The sequence below is a fragment of the Eucalyptus grandis genome, chromosome 5, assembly GCF_016545825.1.
Source record: "Eucalyptus grandis isolate ANBG69807.140 chromosome 5, ASM1654582v1, whole genome shotgun sequence".
Classification (NCBI taxonomy): domain Eukaryota; kingdom Viridiplantae; phylum Streptophyta; class Magnoliopsida; order Myrtales; family Myrtaceae; genus Eucalyptus; species Eucalyptus grandis.
Genome location: NC_052616.1, coordinates 48,850,679 through 48,876,021, shown reverse-complemented (window position 1 = coordinate 48,876,021; position 25,343 = coordinate 48,850,679). Strand labels below are relative to the sequence as shown.

The 25,343-nt window shown below is 39.3% G+C and overlaps 1 protein-coding gene and 1 pseudogene across 1 annotated transcript; both read right to left on the bottom strand.

The window, feature by feature from the left end:
• Positions 1 to 5,369: 5,369 nt before the first annotated feature.
• On the bottom strand, positions 5,370 to 9,906 carry LOC120293975 (annotated as a pseudogene).
• Positions 9,907 to 11,094: 1,188 nt separating this feature from the next.
• On the bottom strand, positions 11,095 to 13,820 carry LOC120293974 (26S proteasome non-ATPase regulatory subunit 12 homolog B-like). Its single transcript, XM_039313812.1, has 5 exons — positions 13,614 to 13,820; positions 12,861 to 12,965; positions 12,212 to 12,270; positions 11,952 to 12,105; positions 11,095 to 11,208 (listed from the first exon to the last, which is right to left on the bottom strand). The coding sequence occupies exons 1-5, from the start codon at positions 13,818 to 13,820 to the stop codon at positions 11,095 to 11,097; spliced, it is 639 nt and encodes a 212-aa protein (XP_039169746.1).
• Between the last annotated feature and the right edge of the window lie 11,523 nt (positions 13,821 to 25,343).

The following is a 25,343-nucleotide window of genomic DNA, read 5'->3' as shown; positions in this document are numbered from 1 at the left end:
CTAGTTCCAATTTTACGAAACTGGAAATTGAACTGATGCTTTTGGAAACCACTCAAAACCGACTAGTCTAATTGATTTTCGGTTCAAGCAGTTCTTATTGCACACTCCTAGTTCACTATCCCCAAAAAAAAAAAAAAAAATTCATCAAGTTGTATCATAGACAAATTCAAAAGTAATTTGGAGTTGGAAGCTTTAACACATTGGTAAAACTTTGTTGCTACGAGTGTACATTGTACAGTCAGAATCACGTCCTTCGAGATTTAAATAAATTCCTTTAACGTGAGATGTACAGAATGTGTGAAATGCATTACCCTGGTGTAGGGTTGTGATTGGATGGATGATTAATAGAGTCAAATACCAAAAAAGAGTTCAACCAATACCGCTATTTCATTTCATTAGTTGAAGATCTTGTTTCAATTAGTATTAACTGGTGTGGAAAAATAATCCGGCCTGCCAATACTAATCAGACGCCCAACATCCCAATCCGGTTCTAATATCACTGTATTAGGCAACTTAAACCAAGCTTTTGTTGTCACTATTGGCAGCGGTCACATCGATTTGAATTTGTGTAATTAACAATCCAAACATAGGTAATTTCGGATCAAATAAATATTTGACACCTAATATCCACATACATTTCGCGTAACTAATTTTCCCTATTTTTTATTCTTCTACCCCGAAATAGTCTTAAAAAGCATGGAATTTGAGAATACCTGAAAAAAAAAAAAAAAAAACAACCCCAAATAAATGAGTCAGCGATCACTTACGTCCATCGATAAGTGTCAAGATGTAGATAGGGCTGAGCATGGTTCCGGGTTACCGGAACCGAACCGAACCGGGAGGGTCCGGTTCGGTTCCCGTTCCTAGGGGACCGGTTCCGGTTTCGGTTCCTTTTTCTAGGAACCGGAGTTCGGTTCCGGTTCCGAGTTCCCATTGGAACCGGGAACCGGAACCGCAACCGGAACCGGTTGCGGAACCAGTAACCGGTTTAGGGCTCCAAAGAATCTCCAGTCCACAGCTCTTCATTCAGATTTCAATCTTCAAAGTACAGACCTCACACTCACACAGTCACGACTCACGCCGCTCTGAGTCGCGCCGCCGGACGCCGCTCGCCCTCGAGGAGGCCGCCGCCGCCGGACCCCGCTGGACGCCAGTCGCCGACGCCTCTCGCCCAATCCCTCGCCGCTCGCGCGCCGTCGCCCAAATCCGTGAGTCACGGTGCCGGGCGCCGCTTTGAGTCTCGCCGCCGGACGCCGCTTTGAGTCTCGGCTGCCGGGACGCTCACCTTGAGGCCGCCGCCGCGGGCGCTGGCGGACGCCCGATCGCCGCGCGGCTCGCCCGAACCCTCGCCGCTCGACGCCGCTCGCCCAAACCCTCGCCGCTCGACGCCAATCGCCGACGCCGCTCGCCTAGACCCATATGTGCCTTTTCGATCTCGCTGAGACTCGACTGCTTCTGGTCGAAAGATCGACCGCCCTCCATTGTTGGTCACGTGGGCTTCCCGTTTCTTGATTCCGGTTAGATTAAGGCTCGTCCGTTTCTACGTGTTTCGTGGGTCGTGCGCTGTTTCGATGAATTTTTCGGTTTTGGGTGCTGTGGGAATTGTGGGATGGTTTCTTGGGTTCGATGAGTTACGTGGAAAGGATGGTGTTGTGGATTCGTCGGCCTTTCTTTTCTTTTGATCGAATTCACGATGCGTTTTTGCTAAACTTCGTCGGCCTTTCGGGTAAATATGGTCTTGATCGGCTTGTGAAGATGCCACAAGACAAGTTAAGTATTGATGGTTAAATCTTTTGCTATATATTTCCTTATGTAGGTGGTAGTTGCTCCAATTCTCTTAGGATCTTATGTTCTGTTGATGCCATTAAGCGTCGATCGGCACCTTGCGGTAAATATGGTCTTCGGTTAGCTCGTGAAGATGCCAAGCTTTCCTCTCTTGTACATCTTCAGCGATGCTTATTTTTTCAAATTACTATTTCTTGCAGCTTTAGGCGAAGTGGTAGGTTGCCCTGTTAGAAATAGTTGCTCTTTGATATTCTAAAGTGTGTGCTGTAACTACATTTCGAGCAAAGCTTTTGATCTATTCCCTGGATGTGTAGTACAGTAAATTTAGCGAGCATCCACAAGTTATTGAAATTCATTTTGAGATAAGTGAATTTGTCATGTAGGATTGATTTTCACAAAGAAAAAGGATTTTTGGGCCCTGTGCTACGCCATAATCTTCCTTAATTTGAGTGAGCAATGACACTTGTGTCTGTTCTTTTGCATTAATTTCATTGTCATCATCATTTGAACATGCAAGTTTTGAGTTGTCGCAATGATTCCATTTTCTCTAATCCATTCTTATGTACCTTTTCTTTTGCAGCATTAACCCATTTAGGCTCATTGGGTTTGGACTTTCGATATGGACTTCGGCTGCTTCTCATATAAGACCTTTTTAAATGCAAGCTTTGCTCCTATTCAATCAAAAGAAAGACCGTCGACATAGAGACGCCTTCTGTGAAACTCAAGGTTCTTCTTGTTATGTTTTACTTTTGGAGACATATCACTATGTTTATGTCTGCTTATTATGTCAACGATATCTCATAGAGCAATGGCAAGATTTTAGTATGATTGTTTGCAATCTATTCCGAACAAAAGACCTCGTCTTTCAAGTTACCGTAGAGTATGCGTGTACGTTATAATTCAAATTTGAAAATGAAAAAAAAAAAAAAAAAACCTGTGGAACTGGAACCGACCCGGAACTGTGTGAGGTAGGTTCAGTTTCTTGGTTTTGACGGGTAGAGTTCCGAGTTCCAAATTTTTGGAACACATGCCGAGTAGGTTCCGGGGTTTGGACGGAACCGAACCGGAACCTCGGAACCGCTCACCCCTAGATGTAGATGTGCACAATTGAAGCTTTTGCTTAACATCCAAATAAATTATTAACGAAAGACGTCAACATCACGAAGCCTATGCCCAAGATGTCTAAGGGTGCGTTTGGATGGGCATTTAGAAAGCTCATTCAAATTCCCAAAGCCCTTTCGGCCAAAATAAGGGTGTTTGACAATCTCTTGAATGAGCTTTCAAATGAAAGTGGAGTCCTTGGAAATGTTCAAATCATTTTATTTCTTCCTAAACTACCCTCATTAATTTTTCATATTTCCTTTAGTACCCCTATATTTATTTATTTTTAAACGAAAAAGGAGCAGCCCTTCGCCGGACCGGCAAAGGGCGACGGCCGCCGGCGAGCGGATCTAGCGCCGGCGGCCGTTTGATGAGGTCGCCCGAGGTCGGGCGACCTCTCGCGGCCCTCGGCTGGGTTGCGCGACCCTCGCCGGAGGTCGCCCGACCTTGGGTGACCTCAGCCGATGGCCGCCGGCGCCAGATCTGGCTCGCCGGCGGCCGCAGCCCTTCGCCGGTCCGGCGAAGGGTTTAGCTGAATTTTCAAAAAAAAATAATAAAAAAATAATACCCATCAAAGCCCCTTGTGAAAGTTTTTTTTACCAAACACACATTCAACTCAAAGTCCATTGACAAAATTTTTTTACCAAACACAACCGCATTTTCCTCAAGTAGCTTAGGGCTTTCGGTATTTGCATTTGACTCAAAGCCCATTGCAAATCTTGAACCAAACGCAGCCTAAACCACTTTGGTCCGTTCAACCCATTTTTTTTCATTTATTTATTTAGGCCCTCTTATACTCTCCGCCTAGGTCATTGTTGCAAATGTACTTTTCGAATTCCTTCACATACATTTTACGGTCCACTTAAACTCAAACTAATAATGACTTTGAGACTTATAAATCGATCTAGACCATCGTTGAACTCAAATGTTCCCAGGCGTGGCAATGATGTACACATCCTAACAGCAAAACATAGTTACTTATTGCTAATAAACAGGATTATGAGTGGCTTTCTTGAATTTGACTTGTTTAGAGTTTTTTTTACTTGAGATGACTCTTCTATCCACTCAAGTGTAAAATTCGAAAATGCAATCAGCATGACGTTCATTATCAACTCTGTGTTGACGCAAATTTTGGACTGTCGTATTCAACATGAGCCCATTTGTACGCTTAACTTTAAAAAAACATTAAAAGAAATGAAGTATCCAAAACTCTGCGCCTTGGCATAAATGTAGTAATCAGCTTTCAGGGAGACAAAATTAGGACTTTTCACTTGAGTTGCTTCTCATTCTTCCATAAGGGGTTGCCACTCATCTAATACTTACTGGAGTTAAGATATCTACAAAAAGATAAATTATAGTTCAAAAACTACTCCATGATTCCCATAGAAGTCGCCCTTTTCCCGCTTCTGTTCAAATGATTAACATCTTCTCTGGGAAAGGAAAAGGAAGGGGATTTAAGACAACAATTAATTGTTGAAATCAATCAAATGTCGAGATTAACGGGGAAAACGTGGTAATCCTAACTTGCCACTGGAAAACACAAGTAGTAGATTGAAAATAGGTTATTTAAAGATAACTTCATTTGGCATCATCTATTGATTGGGTGAGATATCAAAAGATGCTACTTTGGAGAAGCTGAAATTCGCGAGGACAATGGCAAGTAATGTGAATGAGTGTTTTAAGTTCGCACACCGATGAACTAAATCCCTTGGAAGCAAATAAGAATCATTATTTACCAAAAGAGATAAAAAAAAAAATGGAATCATTTGTCAGTCCTCCCTTTCCACATTTATAAAGTCAACCAACAGAGAGAGAGGTCACATGACATTCATTCATCACTTGGAGCTTTTCACCAATACTTCAAGCTTCTCACTGTATTACCCACATATATGCCAACGGTTGAGAGAAATGTCAAAAGTACTGGACAATGGACATTGAGACCCATTCCAGTGGCTGAAAGTTTATAGAGAAATGACATCACAAGAAATTGTCCCTATCAAAGTATCAACTTATAGAAAAACTATGTCTTTCGAGGAGATAAATAGTGCAAGTTATCTTACTAAAACAAAGCTCCCTAGAAACAGGCTTCTACAATTTCCAATAGCCAAGATTGGGTCTAAAAAAAACAAGCTCTCTCCACTGAAGACAATATTCCAATGTGAAATGAAGTAAAAAATAGCACTAGCCTTTACTATTGTTATCCCCAATGTCAGAAAAACACATGTATCGGCAAAAAATTGAATTTGGTAACAAGGTGCTCATTTCAATCCTCATGAGTATCATGTGCTAAAATCTGTTCCAGATCTGGTCCAACTGCAAAATATGCAAACAAAATCTAAGTCGGCTACACGAGAGTTCTATGATGAATACATTTAGTCCCCACTTCAGAGCACAATGTGAAACAGCATTCTTTAGCTTCTCTCTCTTGGTGAGAGAGAGGAAGGCTCAAGGCGAGAGAGATCATTCATTCAACTAAGACATCTTCAAGCTCTCAGAGCAGCCTTGTGAACCATGGTTTCCATTGGGGATTCGGTGGCTTTCCTTGACAAGATCGAGGAGCTTCTCCAAATTTGTCGCCCATGAGTTCAAGATGTCATTGCTATCCTTTGTCGTTAGTAAACAGACAACTCTTATTGGGCAATCTATCTTTGCCGCCAGGGACTTGTAAACAATCATTTATGAGAGATGCTTCTCAGCTTCCTAAAATGTCAATATAGAACTAATAGGTCATGATAGAATATCATACGAGTGTGTATAATTACAATAATATGGTCTCTCCATCAGATGATGGGGAACCCAAGAAAGAAAGCTCTTTTCCTTTAGTAATTTAGCTAAATAGATTTTTTTTTAACACGGAAGTTCTAATGGAGAGATACTTTTTTAACTTAGGAAATAATGAGTGCTAATACGAGTTGAAAAAGCTTGCTAAGCTATTTTAGCAATGTTGTAGTGCTCCTCCCACCCTTCTAAAGGATATCAAAATTTTAGGCTCCATAAGACAATAAGGGCAAAAATAATTTCTATTCTACGGAACAACTATTTCTATTATTTTGTTACGGGAACGAAAAAGAATAGAAACATGTTTGGTAAATTTTTTGTTCCGATAACAAAAAATCTATTTTTTTATTTTATTTATGGGAATAGATTTGGAACAGAAACAAGAAGTAGAAAAAGTAATTTTTGTTCCCAAAAACAAATTTTTTTCTCTTCTTTCCTCTTCTCTTTTCTTTTCTTTTCTTTTCTCTTCTTCTCTTTCCTTTCCTTCTTCTTCCTTTTGGCCGTCGTCGCCCTCGGCCATGGCCGGCAATCGGCCGACGAGAGCCCGCAACCTCGCCGGAGCATCGTTGGCCCCCGGCACACCCAGCCACGGTGAGGCTAGGCCTCACCTTGGCTAGGCAAGCCTTCGGCGAGCTCACTAGATGTCGCCTAGCTTGTTGCCGGCCGCTACCAAGGCAGTGACTAGCCATAGGGGAGGAAGAAGGAGAGAAAAGAAAAAAGATAAAAGGAAAAATGTAATAAAAATATTTTAAAATTAAAAGAAACAATAAAATTGTACAATTCTATCAAGCGCATTTCTATCCCGAGAATAGAAATTTTGTGCGTTAGTAAGCGCATTCTTTTACTCAGACGTAATTCCTGATAATAGAATCGTTACCAAACACGCTTTAAATTGTTATGTTGCTTTAATAGAGTAATTTTTATTTTATGGGTTTTATTCCTTTTACACACATGAGGGCATTGTGGTCATATATAATTTATATTAATGTAAACGCAATTTGTGTAGGGCTTCCATTACACAGAAACCTAGGACCCTTTTTTTGGTTTTTATGTTCTCTTTCTCTCTGTTCTTCTCCTCTCTATTTCTTCTCTTATCCTTCTTTCTCTCTTGCTATTTGCCATGGGTTTTCTAATCAACTGTGTGACAGGAATGATTTCATAATACCAGACAATGACACTCATAGCTACAGCAAATTAATGAGCAGGAGTTGGCTAAGCCAAATGCAAGCGCGCGTGCTTGCACACACTTATATCGGTCAGAAATTTTTATGGATCAAAACTACTGAGACAACATTCTCAATTCCATGACAAGCCTTTGGTTTTCAAGGCACTAAAACTTCTTTTCCACATTTTTGGACCTTGTATCAAAGTCCGGCGACCATGCCCCAACCAGGGATCACAGGCGGAGACCCTGATCACGGTTAAATGAGGGTCCAAGCAATCGTTCCTAAAGATTTTACAATGATAACAAATATAAACAAATTGTCGACATAATTACATCTGGACGCGGAGGCATATATCAGCTCTGCAACTCTCGTTAAGGTGATCCTGAAGTACAGCTTCGAAATGACAGAAATATTCTGCAGAAAAATAGAATGAGTCACATCTGTCCGATCAAAATAAGAATAAACAACAGAGTTCTGTAATTACATGCTCGATCTGTCTAAGATCTTCTGCTGCCTAAGTGCACCTCCGAGCATGTTTTCCCCATTCTCAAATTCATCTTTGAAAGTACTCCAAAGAGCAGTCCATTGGATAACCTCCATTAAGACCAATTGTTTCATCAGCAACCTGTGTTAAAAATATCAGGGGCACAGTCAACCAAATTCTATGGCAGATTATTAAATATTGCAAGAAGATGCACAACCAACTATCTATAACAATTCAAAGATGTACTTGAATTGGGAATTTTTGATAGATTTCTAGCTTCTAAAGTGGCATTACGAAGGCTTGACTGCATGGGATCATGTGGCGATAGAACCAAGTACCACCGGATTTTCCTTAGAACCTGCACTTCATCAAATCACAGAATGAGCAGCTGTGCCTTAACAAACTCATTGAAAACAAAGCCTCATCAAAAAGAGCTTCACCGAATCCACTGCTCTGGGTTTCTCTTCCCTCATGGAATCTCATATATCACCTTATGGACATGTCTCAAGGTAATCATTGTTATGTGAGTAATACCTACATCGTTAACCACATGAATGCAAGGTAAACTGAGATGGGTGCTCAAATCCATCAAGTACATCTTAAATTTAGAGTTTGTGGTAAAGCTAGAAACGAAGGAGTGTGTGCCAGACAAATAAAGCCGATAGCCAAAAAAAATTTAGTGAAAAGATAGTGGACACGATATTAGAAAAAGACAAACAACAACTTACTGAAACATGAGTTCGTAGCATATCCATTTCAACTCCAGACGTGACGGATTCTTCCACAATATTTTCACCTGCTTTAGGATTTTTCTTCTCTTCAGAAGGATCTGCCTCAGAGACTTGGTGGCTGATCTTCCTGGAAAGGATCTGTGCTTGAACATAATCCTGGCGATCTAACCACAAATGAACCTGCAAAATCCATCGATCAGAAAACCGATTATAGCAATAGCGCATAATGGCTGAAAGACATACAAAAAACCCATACTTGTTCAAGGATAAAGGCAATTTTCTCCACCTCTGCCATTGTTCCAAAAGTTTCTACCCGCAAATTAAGCCCATAATAGGAATGTTGGACAAGGAAAAACCAATTACAAAATTAGTGACAATAGAAGTCAACTTCCAATAACGCAATTTATCGCATCAAATCAGCAGCTTCTTCTATAAGACCCCGTTCTTCCTTTATTTTGCAAGTTTCTTGATCAACTGTCCTATCTCAATTTCAACATATATCTGCATAACAAAACCAGCGATAGAAACCACAAAACAAAAACAGATTGCTCATCAACATAAGCTGCTGCAGTAGAGTTTGATTTCACAAAATCACCTTCCCAGCGATGATAGAGTTAAGTGTCTTAATAAGCTCTATCTTGGTCTCAAGATCAGGTGTCTGGTCAACATATTGCATAGCCTGCTGGGTCATTGCTGTCACGGCCTGTTGATAAAACAACAATATTTAGGTCACTATCCAATCAAGTCAATGACTTGATAATGTCTGGATTACAATTAAAACTTTGATTTGAATTATTTGATTAACAGCACAGAAAATTTGTCACTCTAGAATGAAAATATGGTCAAAAAAGGCACCAAAAGGGACATAAGCAAGGTGCAATACAAATATGGATATCTCTATGAAGAGGATCCCAGCCAATTGAAAACTTGCAAACAGCACAAGTACCATAATATCCCCATAAAGGACATATCATGAAATGTATCCTGAAATAGACATGAAAGGAAAAGTAATGCGATTCATACATAAGTACAAGAAGTAAAAATTTGGGCCAATCATGGGAGACAATCCAGAAACACAAGGTGAGAAACTGAAGAGGATCCTACAATACTAGATTCTAGAGGATTCCACCATACTAGATTCTAGAGCACAAGCACTAGGACTGAGATCTTGCATTCCAACAGATTGCCTAGAGCCAACTCCCATGTTGATGTGCCAAGCACATTCGTTTTTTAGATAGTTATACATAGATGGCATGTCACAGCTACACGAAATGACAGTTCATGATCTAGTCAATATACATAAGGGAGACAATCCCTACAATATAAAATCTAACCCTTAAGGTAAAGGTTGTTAAGATTGATCCTAATTGCTTGACATTGGACCATACTTTGGATCTATGATCATAAGACTCTACAGACAGTTAAGGGCTAAAGTGATAGATTCTTAATCTATTTTCTGTGCTAACACCTGTATGTTATCTTTGAAAAGAGGGAATGAAGTTTAAAAGCAGAAGACAAAGGCATGATTATCACTACAGCAGAAGCACATCACTGAAGAAGCTCTTGTACCTCATGGAGAAAGTTAACTAGAGAAGTATCTGGGGCAAAAGTAGAGAAGAGAGTAAACAAACACAAAACCAGATGATGGCAGTGAAAAGAAGAAAACAGGAGGATGAAAGAAATAGACAAGGTGTTGGCAATGGGCTGCATTGCTGTTTGTGGAGGCACAGCAGACCTTCCATTTACCCCAACCCAAGCTCTCATGAAGGCTATTCTTACTCACTGAACAGCTTATGAATTCTCCCAAGTCTGTATAGAATGTATATTCAACCTTTCCACAACCGCCAATTAAATCTTCCATCCCATCTAATTCATGATGAGGGCAACACCTCATTCTCACTTATAATCCCCTTATAGTTCAATTACCAAAGTTAGCCCTAATTAGCAGGTTTGGCCTTTAGGTATTTTTAGATGTGCAATGGGTCATGCACAGTGATAACTGAGACCCAATTTGGTTTACTATGAGATTGACTCCTAATTAAATAGGCAAGGTAGGATTTTGGGACTGGGATTAGGAATCCCATTCTACATCTCCAATGATTCTGCTCCTAATCTCAATTGGGAATGATTTTCGATGTGACCAAATTCCATCTTTTTAATTGCATGGTATATAGATAGCAATCTTAATAACAATAGTGAAGGTAAAAATCCGGTATATGTATAATAAATAGCCACCAGTCATAGTGCTCTAACTAATACAGAGGAACTTATCAGCATTCAGCATAGCATAACAATGACTACCATCAATGAAGAGCAATATTTCCACCAGATTATCACGCAAAAGCGAAGATGAAAAGACAGATACTTGGACATAGTTTAATCTCCATTATCTAATTCGCTCCTAACAAAGGAGTGTAAGATACTTCCTTTAGTACAAGAAAGTTTGGGAGCAACTATATACAGGAAAAACAAATTAGCACGTATGAATATCCAAGTATTAGTGTCATCAAATGATTTTGACTCCTTTAATATCCGTTGATGAGGAAGGTGAAGAGTTCTTTGAGCTGGGAAGACAAAAGTCACAGTACTTCTGCTGTAAAGAGTGCACATCTTGTTCTGATACCAATTCCATTTGCACAAGTTCTGTACCCTGAGAACCAAAAACTCTTGAATTATAAGGAGGGGGGAAGAGGAAAGATGGAAAAGATCAAAATATATTCCTTCGTAGAAAGTGTATTCAGTGTATCATTTCAGTCCAACACAAGGCCCAGATCTGGTCCACCTGCAAAATATGCAATCACATTTAAGACAGCTACACGAGAGTTCTATGACATCTTTAGTCCCCATTTCAGAGACAACATGAAACCACATTCTTCAGCTCCTCTCTTTTGGTGAGAGAGAGGGAGGCTCAAGGGGAGAGAGATCATTCATTCAACTATGAACATCTTCAAGCTTTCAAAGCAACCTTATGAACCATAGTTTGCTTGTGGATTTGGTGGCAGATTTCCTCAACAAGATTGAGGAGCTTTTCCAAATTTGTAGCTCGAGTTCAAGTATCATTGCTCTCCTTTGTCATCTGGAAACAGACAACTCCCATCAGCAGGTCTATCTTTCCCACCAGGGACTTGGAAACAACGATTTTGGAGAGGTGCTTCTCAGCTTCCTAAAATGGTCATAGAACTAACAGGTCATGCTAATAGAATATCATACAGGCTTGTATAATTACTATTATGCAGTCTCTCTAGCAGATGATAGTGCTGATTTAATAGATCAAGGCATGTAAATAATTAAAGCTCTCTACAACAGTGGTAACAGAACCCCAAACACAGAGTTCCTTTCGTTGAATGATTCAGCTGCATAGAATTTTTGAGCACATTAAGAAAGCTCTAATCACAAGATATACTTTTGTAACACTGGAAATGGTGAGTCATAGCAGAGCTCCTCCCACACTTCTAAAGCAACATCAAAATTTCAGGCACCATTGGACAAGAATGGTTTCACAATGCTAGACATTGACACTTATAGCTATAACAAATTTTATGAGAAGAAGTTGACTAAGCATAGTGTGCAATGTTCACAGAATAAAACTACGAGGACAAAATTCTCAACCTCAAGACAAGCCTTGGCCTTCAATGCACCAAAACCTCTTTTCCACTTTTTTGGAACTTGTATCAGGGCAGAGAGGCTGCTCAGGGTTAAATGAGGGGTCTAGGCAATCAGTCAAAGAATGACATTGATAAAGAATATAAATAAATGTTCAACATAATCAACCTGGATGCTGAGGCATAACAGCTATGCAAGTTTCTTCAAGGTAATCCTCAAGTAACATTCTGCAGAAAATAGAGAAAGTCTCATCTAAATGATGATCCAAAGAGATCAAGAAAAACGACAAAGTTCTATAATTACATGTTCGCTTATTCTCCGTCTAAGATCTTCTGCTGCCTTCTCAACGAGTGCGCCTTCGAGCATGTTCTTCTCATTCTCAAATTCATCTCTGAAAGTACTCCAAAGAGTAGTTAATTGGATAACCTCCATTGTGACCAATTGTTTCTGCTGCAACCTGCGTTAAAACAACAAAGGCACAGCCAACCAAATTCTATGGTAGATTATTGAGATATTGCAACAAAATATACAATTAAATACCTAGAAACAATTCAAAGATGTACCTTAATTGGGGAATTTCTGAGAGATTTTTATCTTCTAAAGCGGCATTAAGAAGGCTTGACTGCATAATCATCACGTGGTGACTGAACTAAGTACCAGCAGATTTTTCCTTAGACCCTGCAACAAATTAAATCACAGAATGAACAGTGCACCTTAAAACAATCAGTGAAGACTTGACAAAGGTTCATATGAAAGAGCTTCATTGGTGCCCACTGCTCTGGGTTTCCCATTCGCTGATGGAATCTCATGTATCGCCATATAGCAACAACAAACCTCAAGGTAACTATTGTAATGTGAGTAATACTTACATCATTAATCACATGACTTCAAGGTAAGATGTGTGTTTAAATCCATTAAGTGCATCTCTAACATCAGAGTTGTGATAAAGATAGAAAGGAAAAAGAGAATGTGACAGATGAATAAAGCCATGGCTTGAACCACAACCTAAATTCCAGTTACTGCAATTTCTGGTATCAAATCAGCAGCTTCTGCGATAAGATCCTGTCCTTCCTTTACTTTTTGCAAGTGTCTTTATCAACCGCACTCTCTCAATTTTGACATATAGCTGCATAATGAAATTAGCTGTAGAATTTCTGAAACCAAAACAGATTGCTCATGAACCCCCAATAGAGTTTGATTTCACATTTTCACCTTCCCAGCAGCAACAGAGTTAAGGGTCCTAATAAGCACAATCTTGGTCTCAAGATCAGGTGTCTGGTCAATATATTTCATAGCCTGCTTCTCCATTGCTGCAACCTGTTTATAAGAGAGTAGCAACGCGAATGCCACCATCTAATTAATTCATTACTTGCTTATGTCTTGAACACAATTAAAACTTTCAATTGAACTATCTGATTAACAGCAAGAAAAAATTTTCATTCTAGAAAGAAAATAGAGTGAGAAAAAGGACCTAAAAGGGGTAATAGCAAGGTGCAATACAAATAAAATCAGGAGGATCCCAGCCAATTGAAAAGACTTGCAAACAGCATGAGTGCAAGGCCTGAGTTCTTGCATCTCTAGAGATTGCCAAGAGAGTACACGTTTTTCATATATTCATACATGATGGCATATTATGACTACACAGGACGACAGTATAAGATCTAATCAGTACACATGGGAGGCAATCGCTAAAGTGTGAGTCCATAAAAATAAAACCCTTAAGGTAATGGTTGTTAAGATCGATCCCAAACGACTGAGACTGGACCACCCTTTGGATCAACAATCATTGGACTCTGCACTGTTGATGATGGCAAAAGTATAGAAGAAAACAAAATGAAAGCAAAACCAGATGATGGCATTGAAAAGAAGAAGAGAGGAGGGTGAAAGAAATAGACAAGGTAAAGAGTTATATGCTATGACGTAAAAAAGAATTCCGTCCCCAGCAAGAAGAAATGGTTGCCATACAAAGGTGATGGCATTGTGCCGCATTGCAGCTTGTGGAGGAACAGTAGACCTCCCATATACCGCAACCCAAGTTCTCACGAAAATAGAGCTCACTTCCAACTCCAGCAACAAAAGGGTTTTCTTAATCGAGGTGAAAGCAGATGGACTTTCCCAAGTCTGTATAGAAAGTATCTTCAGCCTTGCCGCAACAATAATTAAATCCTCCATCCAATCTAATTAAGGACGATGACAACCCCTCAATTTCATTTATGATCCCTTTATAGTTCAATCCCCAAAGTTAGCCCCAATTAGAAGGTTCAGCCTTCAAATATTGTTTCAGATGCAAAATGGGTCATGCACGACAGGAATTGGGGCCTAATTTGATTTACTAAGAAGTTGAGTCCTAATTAAATAGGCAAAGTAGGATATTTGGGACTGGGATTGGGAATCCCATTCTACATCTCCAATGATCTTACTCCTAATCCAAACTGGGAATGATTGTCGATGTGACCAACTTGTATCTTTTTTAATCGCCTCCTATACTGATAGCAATCCTAATAACAATTGTGAAGGTAAAATTCTGGAACAAATAAATAGCCACTAGTCATAACGCTCTGACTATTTCAGAGGAACTTATCGGCATTCAGCATAGCATAACAATGAAATGCAATCAATGAAGAGTAAAATTTCCACCAGCTTATCAACCCAAAGAAGAGATGGAAAGGCAATTACCTGGACATCAATTAATCTCGATGATCCAATTTGCTCTTAACAAAGGAGTGTAAATGCTTCCTTTGGTACAAGAAAGTTTGGGAGCAACCACATACAGGAAAAACAACTTCACAGATATGAATATCCAAGTATCAGTGTCACAAAATAATTATGACTAAATCACTTGACAAGGAAGGCAAAGAGTGCTTTCAGCTGGGAAGACAAAAGTTCAATCCCCAATAATTCAGTAGACGACCGAACGCAATAATCCCTCCTGCTTGTTTAATATTCCTTTAGCCACCAGCAAACCCAACACATGCTGCATTCATACAAGGGAGAAACTACAGCAAACTCTTATTGCAATGGAGAGGTACAGCCCATACTTATTGTTCATCTTTAGTTGATTAGTACTTTGAATCACTCGTCCGGCACCCAATCTCAATTTCTTTTCTTCCTGGTTTCTTTGCTGTGTAAAAGGTATAATAAGTAAGGCACCAAGGAAATACCTATCCATCTAAAAAAAAAAAGAATTCATCCCTATACAAGAGAACTCAAATCCTAAAAAAAAATCTACTAAACAGAATAAAAACAAAGTGAAGCACCAACTACTGACTTCATTAAACCCTGAAAAGATGAAAAAACAAAATAAAACTACTTAACTTAAACAATATGCCTTTTCTCTGTCATCACAGACTAAGGATCTCTATTTTTCAATCCTCACTCACACATGTTTACTTCAAACCCAAAGGGAGGGTTCATCTTGTAAAAGTACATCAAAGATTTTGCTAGTACCTCCACACTAGATAGTATCACAATGTCCAGCTTATCCCCATGGCTTTGTGCATTATTTTCCTACGAGAACTTCCCATCAGTGTTCTTGATAGGATGCAACATTACATGATCTTACATTGACTTCATGGATCGGGAAGATAATTATTGATAACGAATCTTAGGTAAATGCTTCCTTTAAGTTACCAAGTAATCTTTCAACAACCTATTGAGTTTACTATCTCCTTTTTTTTTTCTTTCGAGAGAAAGTGACAGTGCTAACTGCTGGAAACTCACCTTGTAAATACAAGCACCCTGCCAGAAAGGATATCTCAAGTTAACTTTTTGCTTATTACCCATTCTTTGTTTACACATAAGCACCATTAAACTTCCACAGGAATATAAACGCCAACCTTCATTCATTAAAGAGTTCCAGAAGCACATCTTTTAAGCAATTCTTCCAAATCTCGCCATCTTGAATAATTTATTACCTGCAGAAAGTTAATGTCAACAGGTAATAGTGTCAGACCCTAAAAAAATCATTTGCAAGATAGTGCATCCACTAAATCGACAATGTCACACATATTCAATAATTATGGTACCAGACCAAGAAGTTCATGTCAAGACACTGAGAATCCCCCTATTTAGTTGCCCAATACAATCACCTAGGACTAATACGTAAGCCAGCAATCAACTAGCTAATTCTTGCCGTAAGGCTCACCCCAGTAAACTAGCAACTCGAAAAGTGGGATCCAAATTTCACAATTAAACAGAGAGAGGCAGAGCACAAGGAGATACTTCAAAAGCGTGGCTGAGCACAAAGAAATTAGCAAATATTTACCCACCAATTGTTCAACAAAATTCTCACCAAGATAATGCTCCTACAAGGCCTGCATGCATCGCACAACCTAATCCCCAATGAAAACAAACTTATAGAGAACAAAGTTGCAACTGAAACCCAACACATGGGCATTACACCCTGTCGTCTCAGCTTCGACGTTTTAAATCCACAAACGAGGAAAGCACTGTGATTTAGCGCTATTTATTATTATTATTATTATTTTTTTTTTTTTTTGGTGGGGGGGGGGTTGCTATTGTTATGAGCTGGTAAATGCATTGGACCTGGTGCAGCAACTTAAAACCTCTACTCATCCTATCCATAAACTTACAGGTCCTTTGAATCAGCAGCATAATTGATGTCCAAAAGATTGCCTTCTAGTTGTACATTTATACATCCGAAGACGAAGAACCAGGAAGCAAATAATGGGATTGGTTCTGCACCTTCAATTGGGCAAGGAAGTGCAGGAAGAAGTTTGGGTATGCTCAGCAAAACTTGGAATGCCAGGAGCATGGATCTGATCATGTCGTAGGCCCAAGAAATCTTGAACTTCAGGACTTGCGGCAGCAGATTGCTCTATGGGAATCTGAGCTGAAACTTAAGTTAGCTCAACAAAACAAGCATCCGGTTTTAGGTTCTTCCGAAAACAGTTATAGTCTTAACCTAAACAGGAATTCAGGTGGTAAAGGCGTCACGACCTCTGCAGACCTCCCACGTTCTGTAGACTTCCCACAATTAGACACAGAAGAGCCCTCTCATAAAAGGTTGCAGCTTGGTGTATCTTCTTATTCCCAGCGATATGTCGATCAAGCGACAACCGCTGCTAAATTGTGCCCACCTCCAAAGGATCTGTTGTTGGAAACCAGCAAGATGGACAAGATTGACCATGTTCCAAAAGCACATTCCACTAGTATGACTGAACCAAATGTCACTAGATGTGAAATACAAGATAGTGAAAGGGTGGCAATGGCCTCAGCTAACCTACATGGTGTGGTCAAGGTTGTTTTTTATTTATTTATAAAATGTACAAGATCCTTTACGAGATCTAGTAACCCTTGATTTACGTTGGTTCTCATCCGGGTATTACGTTGCGGCGAGGAGAGGTGGGGGCGCTCGTCAAGGCAAGACGGCCTTCCGGGAGAGCTGCTTCTTCACTCTGAGCAGAGAGAGCGGCTCCCTGGCGGATCCCACGACACCCCCATTGTTGTGGAGCTTTGGGATATTGGGGCATGGCTCGACCATCTTCGGTCGCTGAAGAAGATGGTGATGGGGGTATGAGTTGATAACAACACTCCAATCCAAGAAATGGCGCGAAAACCTCGAGCTTTAACTGAAAGCTCCAACGACCGGGAATAGAACAAAAGTCCTTCTTCATGAGCACAAGAATAGAGGAACGATTCGCTTAAAGCCAAAAACAAGAATGATAAATTTTCAATTACTTCTTTTTTTTTGAAAATTTATCTCTTCTCCTTTAAAATTTACCACGTTGCCGTTGTCAAAATGCTGATGGTTAAAATGACTACAAGTAGGATGGTAGTTAAGAAAATTGGGAAAATATTGAAAACTGAAGAATTACACAAGAGAGAGAAGATGGGATTCAAGGTTCTATTAAGAAAACAACAAAAAGAGGAAAACCAATTAGGGTTTTCAAAATTGAGTACAGCTCAATTTGCCGGAAAATTGTCAACTATAATCCATGGGTTCTTCTTCATCAAGCATATGATTGGCTCGTTCATTTTAAAAAGAGTTTAATAATTTTTTCACTAGAATTGATTGGTTTCAACAATTGCTCTTTTTTATCAATGAAAATTTTGATTTGATCATTAGCTAGTCCTTGCCGTAATGAATATCACAAACCTTTTCTTACGTTAAAATTGGTCAAATAAAATGTTTCGAACATTTTGAAGATTTCTTTTGCCAAACAAAAATGTTTTCAATGCTTTATAGCGGCTGTGTTTTTTTTTTTTTTTTTTAAAATTTCAATTAGTTTTCTAAGTACATGACAAAAACAGATCTTTAAATAATGGCCAAAATATTTATTGACCGCCCGAACGACTTTCAAGTGTATTTTATAATAATTGATGTAATTTTCAAATCTTTGACTATAGGAATAATAGGAACAAGTTAGAACATTAAAAATCACTAATATTCTTCGTCTGACTTATGTTGATTGCTAAGCTAGTCTCATAGTGGCATTCTTCAATAAAATGACAAATAAATTCATTTTGTTAGGAAAGTACTTGTTATTAATTGGGCATTACTACTTCCACAGCTAAAGCTAAAGATGTGCCTAAGGCTTTTTCTCGATGAACAAACAAAACTCCCCACGTATGTAGATTGCCTATTGCTGAAATAGACCAAGGGTCGCCCCAATCGTTTCCTCTTCCCAATATTTTCAGCTTCCATGATGAAGAATGCAAGAGCTAGAACTGCAGAGAACGAAGGCCCCTCCCCTATTGAAGTATCGACTTCAAGAAAAACGTTGTCCCTTGAAGGAAATGACAAATAGCATTCATTAGCCTCACAAGCGCCGGCAAAATTCATAATGCAAAACAGAATTTAGTAATGAGGCACTTATTTCAGTCTTAATGAGTGCCGATCTTGTGGCGATACCTATTTCGTTGGTACCAGTTTTGGACCTTGAAAGCCTACATATCTTCTATTAAAAGGAGAGGGAAAAGAGGAAGCATGAAAAGACAGAATACATTCATATGCAGTGTGTTCAGTATATCATTTCAGTCCGGAACAAGGCCTAGATCTGGTCCCCTATGCAAAATATGCAATCAAATTGAAGCCAGCTACGCGAGTTCTATGATGAATATCTTCGGTCCCACTTCAGACCACAATGTGAAATAGCATCATTCAGCTTCTCGTTTTTTTTTTTTTTTTTTGGGGAGGGGGTGGGGAGGGAGTAGGGGCTCAAGGGAGAGAGATCATCCATTCAACTAAGAGCATCTTCAAGCTCTCAAAATAGCCATACGAGCCATAGTTTCCTTGTACATTTGGTGACAACTTTTCTCGACAAGATCAAGCAGCTTTCCCAAAATTTTGCCCACAAGTTCAAGATGTCATTGCAGTCTTTTGTCATCTGTTCCAGATGACTCCCATTGACCGGTCTATCTTTGCCACCAAGGAGTTGGAAACAACCATTTAGGAGAGATGCTTCTCAGCTTCCTAAAATGATAATATAGAACTAACAAGTCATGTAGATAGGATATCATCCAAGCTTGTATAAATATCATCATATCGTCTATCATCCAAGCTTGATTTAATTAGTTGAGGCATGTGATTGATTAAAGCCCTCTACAACAGTGGCAACAGAACCCCAAAAAAACTGAGCTCTTTTCCTTGAGTGAATCATACAGCAGTGGTAACACAACCCAAAAACAGAGCTCTTTTCCTCAAGTGAATCATCTATGCAGAATTTCTAAACACATTAAGAAAGCTCTAGTAGCGAGATATGCTTTTGTAACACATGCAGTGGTGAGTGTTGATACTAGCAATATAGCAGAGCTCCTCCACCCTTCAAAAGCGCATTAGAATTTCAGGCTCCGTGAGACAAGAAATGGTTTCACAATGCCAGACAATGACACTTATAGCCCCAACAAATATATTAGAAGAAATCGACTAAGCTGAGAGTACATATATTTGTTAGTCAGAAATTCATGACAAGCCCTCGGCTTTCAATGCACCAAAAACTCTTTTTCACTAATTCGGAACTTATATCCAAGTCCAGTAAGCATGGCCCAATCAGGGATTGAAGGCAGGTAGGCTGCTCAGGTTAAATGAGGGGTCTAGGCAACAATTCATAAAGATTGACATTGATATAGAATATAAAAAAAATGTTCAACACAATCGGGCTGAATGCTTTGAGGCATAACCCACAAGTCTCTTCGAGGTAATCCTCGAGTAATACTTTTTGAAATGAAGATAATATTCTGCAGAAAATAGATTGAGTCACATCTGAATGATGATCTGAAAAGAAGAAAATTGACAGTTCTGCAAGTTCCAAGTTCAACAATTCTCTGTCTAAGAACTTCGCTGCCTTCTCAACGGGTGGACCTTCCAGCATGTTTTTCTCATTCTCAAATTCATCTTTGAAAGTACTCCAAAAAGCAGGCCATTGGATAACCTACAACTTCAATTGTTTCAGAAGCAACCTGTGGTTAAATATCGAAGGCATGGTCAACCAATTCTATAGCACATTATTGTGATATTTCAAGATGTCTGACCAATTACCCACAACAATTCATAGATGGTACCTCAATTGGAATTTTCTAAGAGATTTGTATCCTCTAAAGAGGCACTAAGAAGGCTTGACGCATAGGATCATGTGGTGATAGAACCAAGCACCAGCAGATTTTCCTGGAATCTGCATTAAATTAAATCACGAAATCAACGGCTAATCCTTGAAACACATAGTGAAGACTTAACAATGAAAGAGCTTCACCGGTGTACACTTTCTGGGTTTCCCTTCACTAATGTCCACTGCTCTGGGTTTCCTTTCACTGATGGAATCTCACCTATTGCCTTGTAGCATCGACATATCTCAAGTTAATCATGGTTGTGCAAGCAATACCTATACCTACATCGTTAACCACATAAATGCAGGGTAAACTGAGATGTGAGTACAAATCTATCAATTACATCTGGAACGTCAGAGTTTGCACGAAAGCTAGAAAGGAACAAGAGAATGTGCCGTGGTTTGAACCACAACCTGAACACTAGGTGGCACTTGATCGGCAAAAACATCAGTTAAAAGATAGTGGGCACATCACTAGAAAAAGCAGAACACCAATTTACCATATCATGAGTCATAGCATATCCATTTCAACTCTAGAATTGACAAAATATCAGCTGGTGCTTCTTCCACAATGCTTTCACCTTCTTTAGGTTTTTTTTTTCCTCTTTGGAAGGAATTGCATCAAACATTCTGGGGCTGATCTTCCTGGAAAGGATATGTGCTGTGCACAGACATAATCCTGGCGATCTAAGCACAAACAAACCTGCAAAATCCATCAATCAGAAAACCAATCATAGTAATAGTGCACAAAAGGCTAAACAAAAAACCCTTATTTGTTAAAATATAAAGGCAATTTTCTTCGTCTTTGCCATTGATCCAATAGTTTCCATCCACAATTCAAGCCCATAATAGGAATGCTGGACAAGGAAAAATCAATTACATGATTAGTGACAACAGAAGTCAACTTCTAGTTAACCCCAATTTCTTGCATCAAATCAGTAACTTCTGCTATAAGACCATGATCTTCCTACATTTTTGCAAGTTTCTTGATCAACCGTGCTCTTTCAGTTTCGACATATATTTGCATGACAAAACTACCTATAGAAACCAAGAAACCACATAACAAAAACAGATTATGACTGAATATAAGCTGCAATGGAGTTTGCTTTCACATATTCACCATCCCATCAGTAACAGAGTTAAGTATCTTAATTAACCTCTATCTTGGTTTCAAGATCTGCTGTCTGATCAATGTATTGTATTAGCCTGTTGCACCATTGCTGTCACGGCCTGTTGATTAGAAAACAGCTACATGTATGTCACTGTCAAATCAAGTACATCTAGATCACAACTGAAAACGTTGATTTGAACTATTTTTTTAACAGTGCGAAAAATTCATCACTCTAGAATGAAATATGGTCACAAAAGGAACCAAAAGGGGCAATGGCAAGATGCAATACAGATAAAGGTAATCTCCATGAAGAGGATCCCAGCCAATTGAAAACTTGTAAACAACACAAGCACTATAATGTCCCCTTAAAGGACATATCATGAGACGTGGCCTGAACTAGACCCAAAAAAAGAAAAAAAAGGTAATGTGATTCATATGAGTATGAGAAAAAGTAAAAAATTTGGCCCAATCCTGGGATTAAGTCAGCTATTTGGACTTGGATTAAGAATCCCATTCTACATCTCCAATGAACCTACCCTCAGCTCAAAAACAGCAAACCTAAGCTCGCGACCTTGGTCAACTCACCAAATCTCGACAGAACCATGGCAGCCAGCGCGACTTCCAGCTCCTACCGCCTACCCGATTGCTGTCGAAACTACTGTGCTAGCTACTACTGAGCAAACTAAAATCTCCAATCCGGACAATCGATGAACGACACTGAGAGACCGTAGGAAAGCTCGAGAGACGCGTGCGTGCGTTAACCTGGAGCGGATGGAGAGGGCGTTGCCAGCCGTGGCATCGCCTTGTCGCCGTCGCCGTCGCCGTCGTCATCTCCGGCGCGCCGACCGACCTGCCCGCCTGCCTGCGGTGGATGCGGGGTGTGAACGGTGGCTTCGATCTTCGAGCCTGGGAAACTAGCAGGGCGACTGACTAGTAAAGAAAGAGAGAGAGAGAGAGAGAGAGTCCAAGGACATCGAGCCGTCCTTCTCTTCTACCCCCGTAGCTCTTCAGGTCTGCTCACGGGAGAATTCTAATCTCTCCGGTGGAAAGTTAGGATCCCCGGATAGTAGGTGACTTCTTCAAGGCCAAGTTCTCTCATCTGCGTACGCCTAAAATTCGACACGTCGGGCGATCCTTCGAGAGATGGGCTTTCCCTAATTTCGAAATTTTGCAAGTGTTTCAAGTCTGACAAATTCGTCAAGGCTTTCAATTTTCCACACCAAGCAATATGAAGCTCCGATAGTCCAATGGGAAGCTCTGGGACACATTCAAGCCGATGGCAATCGTCAAGAGAGAGTATCTCGAGACGGGTTAGCTGGGAAAGATGGGGCAAAGACTGCCCCTGGCAAGTGATTATTAATTTCGTTATGCTGGAGGGCAGTTCTGGTAATTCCTGAAGCTTTTCACACATACCTAGGCAGAGCTCCTCTAGCGAAATCAGTTTGCATATATTATTAGGTAGCCGCTTCAGATTTTTGCAATTCCAAACTTCCAACTTTTGGAGTTTTACCAAATTCCCAACGCTTTTGGGTAATTTCGTAATCGATGTGCAACTTAAGTCCAACTCAATTAATGATGCCAGATTTCCAATAGAAGGATGAAGATCTTCTAAATTCTTACAATTTTCAAGAGTCAAAATCTCCAACCTTCTAAAAGTGGACAAGTCAGGAGTTCTTTTCAAAGATCGACAATCCGTGAGGCTAAGAACTTTGAGCTCAGTCACCATCTGAAAGAAAGAAAGGGTACGTTAGTATAAGTGGACCGTCACAACTTGTGATTTTTCGCTACTCCTTATGTATTTCACTTTTTAGAATTCCTCAAAAATTCTTTGTGCTCCTCTACTCCTTCGTGGTTGTCCTACTTAATTTTAAATGCCTCTTTCAGTAATGTTTGGCCACATCAATAGATAAATGTTTTCAAAGCACATCGATTGCAAAAGAATGTTAGGGTGTACAAGTGCTAATTGCATTTATTTTCAAATAACATTTCAAAGGAGATATTTGCTTATTAGACATTAGCAATTTATAATATCAAAAAAGCATATGACAAGTCCAAATGAAAGAGAGATGCAATCATTAGGCACCATGTTGTCGTTCAGTAGTATGAAATTAAAGAGACATAGCTAGTTTAATTATGAGAATCAATTTTCAAATGTACAAGGAAAAAAAAAATGTTAAGTTAAAAAATACTTCAATGCCTTCTTTATGTCTTACCTTGAGTGGATCCCATCCTCCCCAATCCTCCAAAATTGCACTGAATGACATATCGAGTACAACTAATTTCTTTGGATGAAAGTTGGTCGCGGCGAAATTCAAGGGACAATTCTTCCATTGAAGCCATCTTAAATTAGGAAGTAAGCTTTGGAAATCTCCAGTGAAATTCACACCATCTGCTATAAGGACCCTCAAGTTGGTCATTTTTTTAAACTTTTTGGCAGCGTATCTTCTTCCCATACCACATTTGCCAAGAGAAAGGGCCTCAATCTTTCTATTGCCCTGCAACTTGGAAACATTGTGGACCATAAGTTTTGAATGATGAGATGAGACCAACTGATATAAAATAAAATGCATTGATTTCAATTTGCTGTCATACTACTATGGCATAGGCTTCTCACTTTGATTTTTGTGAAATGAAAGGTTGTAGTTGCATATTATTTATCTAATCTATGTAAAGATGAGAAGCTCAAGTGGTTGTTTCCAAACTTTTTCCTTATCCAACTATACCTTTCGCAATTTGGACCTTATAAATTTCCAAAATTTCGGTCCTTTTGCAATTACAATGCAAGGCCTCTCTTCATGCATATACCAAAATATATTTATCAAAATTAATGCCCTTTATATGTGAAATAACACTTCCTTTACTCCCATCATGTATATGCGAACCAATACAACTCTAACCATTCAAATGTATCTACCAACCCTGCCATATATTAAAAGAAGCTATCAACTATTATGAAAAGTCTATACAACACAAATAATATATGTTTAAAAGGGTTATATTGAATGGTTGCTCATCTATCATAACTAAATACAGACGCCACATCAACAAATTGGTGGTGTCAACCAGTGATTGACCACAAATGACTCGATTGCACAAAAAAGTGAAAGAGGACTATATTCAACAAAAACAAAAATAGATGGGGGACTAACTGCACAACCAATAATACCTAAGGGATACACTCAACCCAACTTAAACAAATATAGGAACCAAGATAGCTAAATCGTCACAAATGGATGGTCTCATTTATGATACTAGAATTCATAAGAAGTCAATACTTAGTAAAAGAAAAAAGAAAGAAAAGACCTCCCAAAAGACGAAAAGACTAATCCAAACATAAAACAAATGCATCAAATAAATATCGCGGAAAGCATGGCCGAAACATTCTACAAATGTCAAGTTTTATCTAAGAGCACCCTGTCAAACATTCTGCTTTTGTAGTCTTGTTTTTGCATTGAAGTTACCAAAAGGAGAGTATCCTCATCATGATACTACCATGTAAAGATATATATCAATCGTCCATAACCAACAAATTGCTTCTCAATTATGATCTTGAATCAGGCAAATACTGCAATTAATCAAAAGAGCTCCTTTGCTAGTAGATGCAACAAGTTTTGGGGACTCAAAGTGACAGTTATTTTTGTTTCAAACAAGAAAGGGAAGATGCACCCACATTCACCAACTAAGACAAGTAAAGAAAACTCTTACCTCATTGTTAACAAGCACATCTAGGGCTTCCTCATAGATGCACAATCTACTACACTTTTGAGGCTCCTTTGGATTTTCCTGACGAACAATTTCCCTTCCGAGATCTCTCAATTGATCATGCATCAATAGCCTTCCGTTTTTGTCAATTTTAATTAGGGACATAAGACATAATACTTCAATCCCCTTCTCGGGGAAAAAATCACAAGCATCCCACATATAAGTTGGATTTTGTTTACATGATCCAATGAAGAGGCATGCGATATCCAAAAATATTTGTTGGTCCTCATACTCTAATGCTTCGTAACTTATTTTCAA

Coding starts and splice junctions, on each gene's coding strand:
- LOC120293974 (XM_039313812.1), bottom strand. CDS start 13,820: ATGGAGGATTTAATTATTGTTGCGGCAAGGCTGAAGATACTTTCTATA. Junction 12,966..13,613: donor GGCACAATGCCATCACCTTT/GTATGGCAACCA, acceptor TCTTATAAACAG/GTTGCAGCAATGGAGAAGCA. Junction 12,106..12,211: donor TCAGAAATTCCCCAATTAAG/GTACATCTTTGA, acceptor GTTTTAACGCAG/GTTGCAGCAGAAACAATTGG.